The sequence below is a fragment of the Cyprinodon variegatus genome, unplaced genomic scaffold (genome assembly GCF_000732505.1).
Source record: "Cyprinodon variegatus isolate N-32 unplaced genomic scaffold, C_variegatus-1.0 Scaffold915, whole genome shotgun sequence".
In the NCBI taxonomy this organism is placed as follows: Eukaryota; Metazoa; Chordata; class Actinopteri; order Cyprinodontiformes; family Cyprinodontidae; genus Cyprinodon; species Cyprinodon variegatus.
In genome coordinates, this window is record NW_015151368.1 from 291,481 (window position 1) to 301,049 (window position 9,569).

Here is a 9,569-nt window from a genome sequence, read left to right on the forward strand (position 1 = left end):
TTGATCCTGTGTTAGAAGTTGATGATCCTGATGTCCACAAAAGTGCAGTTGTGAATGTCACATCTTGTAATGAATTAAATCCTTCTGATTGACTCATTAGTTACTTTTCTGATTGGCAAAAGCTGAAGAAATCTGTCACTTTGTTTAACAAGGTAAACTCAATCCTACTCTAGTGTTGTAGAAGGAGAAAGACTACCAACAATTTTTCTCAAGATGACCTGAATGAGAAATCTGCACTGAATTTAGAAGATCTGTCGCAGGTGGAGTTTGCCATTGTACGCTATTGTCAGCAACAGCAGTTCAAAGAGGAAATGGCCAGATTGTCTGACAGGGGCCTGATCAGCAAACAAAGTTCTATCCATAGGCTGAATCCAATTTGGGAGGACAATATTCTATGGGTTGGAGGAAGATTGAGTAAAGAAACCATGCCAGTGAAAGAGAAACATCCCATTATTGGCAAAGATCAGCACATAACCAAGCTCATCCACGCTCATGAAAGCCTAGGTCACAGTGGACGCAATCATACTCTGGCTGTGGAAAGGAGGAAATATTGGATTCTACAAGGACACTCTGCTGTGTAAAAATGTAATTTCTGAATGCAAATTTTGCAGACATCCAAGGCAAGACCAGTAAACCAAAACAATGGCAGACCTTCCAAATCAGAGAATTACTTCTGATTTACCTCCATTTACCAATGTTGTAGTTGATTTTTTTGGACCCATTGAGGTGAAAAGAGGGAGAACAATATGATGCCATGGTGTCATTTTTACCTGTTTAGCAAGTAGAGCTGTACATTTTCAAGTTGCAAATTCTTTAACTACCAATGACTGTATAAATGCTCTATGTCTCTTCATCAGTAGAAGAGGTCAAGTTGTTCACATAAGAATGGAACAAACTTTATAGGTTTAGCAAGAGCACTGAAAGAGGCTTTGGATGCATTAAATCATGAGAAGATTAAAAAGACACTCATTCCATCTGGAGTAGAATGAAGTTTTAACCCGCCTGTAGGACCTCGTCATGGTGGCATCTGGGAGTGTATCATACGCTTGATAAAACGCATTCTAAGCTCAGTTTTACAACAATCATTGGATATGGATGGTCTTAGCACAGTTATAAGTGAAATTGAAGCCGTTCTTAATGATCGTCAAATCACAAAGCCATCAGAAGACCCAAAGGATTTGGAACCACTTATACCTAATCATTTGCTGCTACTGAAAAGAAAATCAACACTACCACCTGGACTTTTTAATAGAGCAGATCTGTAGGCAAAATACTTATCATTGCCCCAAGAAAGGCAAATATAGACCCAAACTAAAAGAAACTCGGTCATTGGGGACATTGATATAATCATTGACTCTTAAGCACCACAAGGTTCTTGGTGTTTGGGAAGAGTCTTAGAGGTTATTCCTGACAAGAGTTTTTTTTGCACTGTAAAGTTGCAAACAATGAGTGGTGTTTTTGAGCACCCCATTACCAAATTTAGTTTTTTGCATGAAATGTAACTTATGGTATTGATTTAAATAAACATTGCTTGAAAATGTGTGTTGTAGAATTGTTATGTCTAACAATTAGGGGCCAGTTTGTAGAAGCCAATATGTACAAACTCTATAAAAGAAAGATAATGATGTGTGTATGGGTGTGTGTTTCACCGAAAAAGGCAAATCGGTTTTGAACACTTGACCGGAAATTGTGTCAACAACAGCTGGCCGTTTGTATAATTCTTTGTTTTTGTAAGCAAGCAACAGTGGGAATAAATCAGCTTTTAACTGCAAGAACAGTGTTTGGACATTTCCTGTTTACCATCTCACCCCGGCAAATACTCCATTGGCTTTAAACGTTGGCTTAACCCCCTTCAGTATTGTTTTCCCTATGAAGCAATGTATTTCACACGTCATATATACATATTTAGTCAAGCTGATAACTGGTAAAACAGCCACTTAAATGTGTAAAAATTTCTAGGTAAATAGAACTTAATTCTTACTAGTATAATTTTGTTTTTGTTTTTTTCTGAAACCCAGTTTCTGCTGCAAAATTGTAAATTAGAAAGTACATTATTCTAGTTCAGTCTAGGAGTGGGATTTTGATCATAAAGAATCTTATTTTAGTAATCTGCAAATGCAACAGCCTCCCAAAATATAGCAGCTTGTCTTTTCGGAATAAAAACCCAGTTTCACGGGACTTTGTGTGAGCGTTTTCACAATACTGTTATCAGGATATTCTTGAATCTATTTACTTTTAAGATGTAGAGTTTATAGATAAGGAAATGTGAAGTTTTATTCATACTGCATTTTGTTCATTCATACCGATGGCCACACCCATGAAATTACACTTTTTTTTTCTACCCATAGATGTGCGTTTTATATGGGTAGCCAACCCAGTGCTGGGCTCTGGTGTTAAAATAGCACAATTGCACCACCCTTTTTAAACCCTTCCCAAAGCGGTCCGAGCACAGTAACCAAGATATATAAAAATAAGTGCAAAAAAAGTGCATGAGCAGACCCCGTCATCTCCTTACAGTTAGCTTCCAGTAGTTGGTTGTAACTCACATCAGTAAGTTGCTTGCCAACTGCCATAAAACAGAAGAAGAAGAAGAAGAAGAAGAAGAAGAACTGTTAACAACAATCGATATTTTCTCAGCACTACATTTTATAAAAGGGCTTCAAAAGAGACTGGTGCGACCAAAGGCTGCCTTCTTTACCTGACTCTCTTCAAGAAAGGAAATATCACAATTATAACCAAACATATCTTCCTGAATGTTAAGGGCACCACCATTTTCATTTGCTTGATTCCCTCCTTTAATCCTATTAGTAGTACCGTAGATCGTCACTAGGAGGTGAGGAACTGTGCTAGTGTGATGTGTAAATGGTCGTAAGAAACGAAGCTCAGCACGGTTAACTGATCCAAGCTCGGTCCGAACTCGACACGGATCAGTTTCAGAGGGGTACTGTAAATGGGGCATATGTAGGTCTATTTACAAATCAGGGTCAGACAAACAAACAGATTAGCTTCAGTTGTGACTGCTTCACGCTTATATTAGCAATTTCTATCCAGGTCATTGATGGGGAGGTCATCACCAACATGAGGACTGCAGCTGTCTCAGCCATATCTGCTAAGGTATCTCTATTCCTGATCTAATTAAATAGGTTAAGCTGCTCTGTTTTAGAGGATCTTTAAGTCAGTTTTGTGTCTCTTTGTGTGCTGCACAGCTGTTGATGCCTCCCGGAGCAGAGGTCCTGACAATCCTGGGGACGGGAAAACAGGCTCTGAGTCATTATAAAGTCTTTACTGAAATCTTCTCTTTTAAAGAGGTACAAATATTACCTGTTGATCAATGAATAATTCAGCAAAATTAGATTGGTAAATTGCATAAGACATATGCATTAAGAAAATACTTTGCTGGTGTTCAGAAAAATGTGATATACTCTTAGTAGTTTGTCAGAACTCTTTGTAGAAAGAGATAACAAATAAAATCATGTTTAATTAAACACATCTAAACTTACAATAGTTAAAATAAATGTCACTTTTCCATTGTTATGTATTTCTCATTACTTAAGTACAATTTTATATCAGTTACACAAGAAATCTCACATTTTACCAATAAGTATTTCACATTACTGCTGAAATCTCTGGGCAAATAATATAGCCAAAGACCAACTGCCAACAGTTCATTATCTGGGCTGCAGTGACAAATCTCACAGTAACATCTTCTGGATGTCAGTGCCAACCCACCTCCTTTGAATTTCCCAGTCTTCTTTAAATCTCTGTCTGCTCATATGGTCAGAAAGCCTGGCTGAGAGACACTGGAGTGCAAGATATGATCCTGCAGCCATGTTTCAGTAAAACGCACAATGCTGCATTACTCCTGATTATTCTAGCTGGGCCCATGCTAGGACTTGGAGTTCTTTTAACTTGTTTGCTAAAGATCTTATGATGATTGATGGAAAAGATTTGTTTAAAGTTCTTCTTTCTCTGTCTTCTCCTGCTCTGCACCCCCAGTGCATCCTTTTCAACTCAGTTGGTACTTGCAGTATTGGCTGAGGTATTATTGCAGCTTTATTGATGTTAAAGAGCTGCTCCAAGGTGTAAAAAATCAACTTGCCATGGTTACGGATCATAAGTATCCAAAAAGGACAAAAATATTAGTGAAAATCCCTTCAGTTTCACAACATACAACAACAGAGGTGAAAAACATCAGGAAAAAGAAACTCTGTTCCAAAAATGGACAAATTCAAGCTCTCTTAAAAAAGAATATGAGAGGAAAGCTAGCAGAGCTATTCCAACATTCAACCACCTTAAGCAGCGCATTGCTAGAGTACGTTTGTACTGGTAAGAAAAAAGACTTTTGTTCTGCTTAAACTAGGTGAATCCAAATGATCACCTAACATACATCTTATAACTGTTACTCAGTTTTATTTCTGTAATCTTTAAGAAATTAAATGATCAATTAATTTCTAAAAGCTATTTAGTTGTGTTGTTCTCAAAAAGGGACAGAACATGTTGAAGATAGAGATCTTCAGCATGTTCTGTCCCTTTTTGTCTTGCATGTTTTTTTTTTTAAATGCTTACCTGTCTTTTCTTAGGTTCGAGTTTGGAGCCGGACAAAAAAGGGCGTTGAGAGGTTTGTCTGCTCAGTCGGAGGTCCAGTAAAAGGATGCAGCTCAGCAGAGGAGGCTGTTAGGGGAGCAGATGTTATAGTGACAGTAACTGGATCAACTGAACCGGTGCTGTTTGGTCAGTGGGTCAAAGCAGGAGCTCATGTGGCAGGTGAGGTGATATGTGATAGCAATAGTAAAGGTCAAATGTCCATATTCACCCAAAAAAAAATTAACACTTTTATATGCTGTATGTAGCCTGTAGATGGCATTGCCCAGATGTCACACATCTGAGTGCGAACTGACTGCTGCCATCTTAGGATGGGTAAACATTTGCTTAGCAACAACAGAGGTAGAGATTTAGACATTACTCTCAGTGAATGTTTCATTCATGAGTACCAAAAAGTTTGAAGGAAAACTTCTCCCAAAAGATAAGAGCAAATATAATGAAAAATTAGCTCTAATCTTTTGGTGAAACATCACCAGGGTGGGGAGCAGCTACATACAGCTGACTGAGGCTAGCTATATAGGCCAATTGCGAAGGATCAAAGGAGCATAGCAGAAGAGGCTACAGGTGACCAGGAAGAGGACAACGATACGTTGGAGAACCTGGTCTTAAAGATCAGTCTGAGCTCAGAGGATAAGGTTGATTCCAGACAATAGGACACAGTGGGCGACGCCCAGAGAGTCCCAGACGCTGAAGTCCCGGAAGTTGGAGGACTGGCAGGACATAAGAACCGAGCAGATGAAGGAAGGCAGGATAATCCAGAGGGCCAAACCAAAGCCATTGCCGAGGAGTGCTTTGGAATCATAGCACATAGCACTGCACGAGTCAGAGGACAGGTCAGGCACAAATGTCAGAAAGGGGTCAGGCAGGCAGGCTCAGAGGTTCAGAGGCAGAACGAATAAGGATCAAGCAATCAGACACACTCAGGTTGGCTAGAGAACTCTCATCAAAGGCTTGAATAATTTGGCACTGATAACAGGTTGAAGGCTGGTTAAATAGAGGCCAAAGCAGGTTTATTAGATGAATGGTCATGAGAACTGAGCGAAGCTAGGCAGGTGAATGAAATCAGTAATCAAGGCAGTCATCAGCACCAAGATCATGACATATTTTTGTTTTTGAAATTCAAATATAGTCAGTAGTTTTTGTGTTCTTCTATTATTTAAAAAAAAGTATAGAAAATATCTGAAATAGATGTTGGTACTGATACCAAAATTGTACTGTTACAGCCCTTGATGCCCCACACCTCCAGTCTCTTTGTGCATCGAAAAGTTCTTGTAACCCAGAGAGAAATGTTGCAAACGGTCTGTTTTGCAGCTACTTGGTTCTGAAGTTAGCCACAAAGTCCACTTAGGCTTTGATCAGTCTCCAATTTGAGAGGGGATAAAGAGCAGGCTGCAGAGAAAAATGCAAATCATACCCCAATGATCATATCAAAGATATAGTGGAGAAATTTGCTTTTATGGGTGGATCATCAAAATAAGTGGTCCTCCTAATTGTCAATCATTCTACTGATATGTTTACATGAGGCCATTCTACGTGCTTGTCCCCATAGGCCAGACGTCACGGATTAGCGGACCCACCTGCTGGCTAATGCGAACCCAACCTGATTTAAAACATTTATAAATTACCGCATGTTGTCTGATGTCAGTGTCTAAACGTCACTTGCGCTGCTTCTCCTGTTACCCTGAAATCCCACATCCTCCGTCTCCACCCCGCAGCTCTCCAGACCTCCTGTGCAAAGCAAAGCCTACAGCCTCCGCTGTTCCTCCCGTATTGTTGCACTCCGACTTATCCTCTAAGCTTTAGGAGAACATGCAGGATATTATCATTAAATTCGCAGGAGAAAAACATGTGGAAATGAACGCAGAATTTAATAGGACATATTCAAAAAATCCTTATCAGCATCAAGCATATGTGTGGTTTCTGATGGAGATGAGAAATCTGCTTCCTGGTATTTTGAAGTACCAATAGTACCAATAGTACATCCAATCTTTTAAATAAACGCTGTTAGTTTTTAAAATATATTAGAATTATGCCCTAATTTTTTGTTACCGAACTGTTGTTACTATATTTTCATTTGACAAACCGGATCTTCTCGCCGTTCTTTTTGATCTTGACCAGGCCGGACCGGAGCGGATTCAGTTCAGGTGTTTTGAAAAATATGTGAATCAGGAAATTGTCTAATAACAAAGTGAAAGATTGTTGTTCTCTAATTCAAAAAACAATTTAGATTTAAAATGGAATTAAAAAAAAATATTTTTTATTTAAAAATTCAATAACATGAATGCATAAACACCTCTTTTTATTTCAGTGTTAAATTTTGTTTAAAGTAACAGATTATAATAAAAAATGTCTCTGGACCTTTACTGGTTGAGGATTATCTTTATTCGGACCCCGCTGATTTTTAATTGGTTACCCCTGCCATAGGCTGTCCCCACCCAAGAGCGGTGACTATTAACAAGGATGGCGCAGGCATTGGGGAGCAAAAAGTAGTGTCGTCATCTGTAGTCCTTGCTCTATATAGAGATTGAGGAATTTAGGGTTTAGGGTGGACGTTCAGACACAGTAAGCTTGTATGAGCTATGAGAACAACTTTTAAACAGAGCATGGACAGGCAGAAATGGGCTTTTGAATGCTCTCATACGCTTTTAATAGGCATTCCTATTAAAAGTGGGGAAAGAGTTGTGCATGGGCATTTTTTTTTTTTTTTAGTGAAGTGGGCAGGTTTTTTTTTTATTAGCAAAAATCCTCCACTAGACCTTTAATATCATCATGGACACTGGTCCCTAAATGTCCAAAATTAATATCATGGTTAATGACCCAAGAGGGGTGTATCTCCCAAAGAAAGTTTAAAACACTGCAGTCTGTCTAGAGCAATAGTGTATATATTCCACAGTTGTCAATGTCATAGTCAGATTTAGAACACACAAAGTAAAACATGGTTTAGTCAGATACACTAATGAAATCTGCTGACTTTATTCTCAATTATATTAAACCCAATAGTCTATTTAAATGTTAGCTAACAATACAAAACAAAGGCTAAGGTTTGACTCTTGTGTATAACCCTGTGTAACAGCTGTGGGAGCCTGCAGACCAGACTGGCGAGAGCTAGACGACGTGTTAATGAAGGCTGCTGTGGTGTATGTGGACAGCAGAGAGGGGGCATTGTCAGAGTCTGGTGATGTCCTTCTTTCTGGGGTAAGTCATTCTTAAAACGATATTTAGCCTGGCATTTTAAATACATTGATTTATTAACAGAAAAATGTAAGATCGTTAAATTCTGGTTTTCAGGCAGAAGTTTTTGCAGAACTTGGAGATGTTATAAATGGAACAAAATCTGCTCAAAGGGAGAAGACAACTGTTTTCAAGTCCCTGGGTATGTAGGCTGATATAGTTAGACTGAGTAAATAACGAGGTTTAACTATGTTTCAGCTTTTAATCATCCCTGTGACACTTTTTATGTTTGTATTATATTAATAGGAATGGGAGTTGAAGATGCAGTGTCTGCTAAGCTGGTGTTTGACCAATGGAAGCTTAAAGCCACAAAGTGATGAGTTTGTTTTTGTCACCAAATTTTCAATCTGAACTTTATAGTGATGAAAGAAGACGCAAACAGGAGTGTGCAAGCTTTATTAGTTTCGCTCAAAATGCAACCTGTGGGCCACTTAGGGTCCCTGATCTCAGTTCTCCAGCAGTTAAAATTTTGCCCACCAGGACAGAGAGTCAAGGAGAATAGTTTTTGAAATATATATATAAAATGATATCTACAGTATATTAAGAAAACCTGAACTTTAGCACACTTTTAATGGTTTCTTCAAATAGCCAGTCTTCTAAATTATTATTTAATCAGAATGTTAAAAACAAAGTGGAATACATTCTGATGCACTTTGTAGCACTGTTTCTTTGCAGAAAGAATGTCATGTGTTTGATTCCTAGCCTAGGGTCTCTGTGCTCAAAGATTGCATGCCCTTCCAGTGCATGCAGGGGTTCTCTCTGGTACCTGGTTTCCTTTAATGTCCAAAACCATGACTGTTAGGTTAATTGTCATCTCTAAATTGGACATAGGTGTGAGTGCATTGTTGTATTTCTATGTCTTGCTCTGTAATACTTTTGCGGCCTGACCAGGGTGTATTCTGCCTTTTGCTCGTAGACTGCTTTGGCTGACCATGACCCCACGGATAAGCCAAAGAAGATGGATAGGAGTCTAAAATGAATATGCATATTCAATACTGAAATTAAGTTGTTACTAATGTTGAAATAAATTACAAATCAGCTGGCGTCTTTAAGTCCTAAAACCCACTGATGTATCTGCTTCACTTGTGAGTTTTTATTTTTTTAGACGTACAAATGGTCAATGGCCTGTATAGAGCACTTTACACTACATTCAGTCATTCACCCATTCATGCACATACTCTCACACTGATGGTGACAAGATACATTGTAGCCATAGCTGCCTGGCCTTGTGCAAGTAACTGCCTTCAGCTATCTACACTTACAGCCCTGGGATAAAAAATAACCTATGAGTTATTGCAACATTTATTTTCACTTTGTTATTAATAAAGTACTAGTATATTGAGTTTCAAAAGCTTTTAATCATTTGTCTAAAGGATGAATTTGTCTCTTGCAATCATATTATATTGATGTTATAATCTCCACCATGTATTTAAAAAAAAAACAACAAGGATGTTTCTGCGTATTTATCACAAGTAAGAATTATTCAGCATCCGAAATATGATCACACTTCAATGTAAAGTGTGTTGTGCCATATGCCATGATCATACTTTTTGGACATTGGGAACCAGTGTCCATATTTCATCTTGACAGGATGACCAGAGGAGGAAAATGCAGCTTTGGTGAATAACAGCTGGGGGACTTCTGCAGCCCCCCCCTTTTTTCAGCCACAGGCAAGTCACATGGAAGTCACAGAGGTGTGAAAACCTACCCCCCTCTGTGAGGACAGAACAAAACCA

At 38.6% G+C, this 9,569-nt stretch overlaps 1 protein-coding gene across 1 annotated transcript; it reads left to right on the forward strand.

Moving 5' to 3' along the window:
• The first annotated feature begins 425 nt into the window (after positions 1-425).
• Positions 426-9,563, forward strand: crym (crystallin mu). The gene is made up of 7 exons (XM_015398151.1): positions 426-504; positions 2,906-3,114; positions 3,207-3,308; positions 4,581-4,764; positions 7,676-7,797; positions 7,891-7,975; positions 8,080-9,563. The coding sequence occupies exons 1-7, from the start codon at positions 426-428 to the stop codon at positions 8,148-8,150; spliced, it is 852 nt and encodes a 283-aa protein (XP_015253637.1). The 3' UTR covers positions 8,151-9,563.
• The last annotated feature ends 6 nt before the right edge of the window (positions 9,564-9,569 follow it).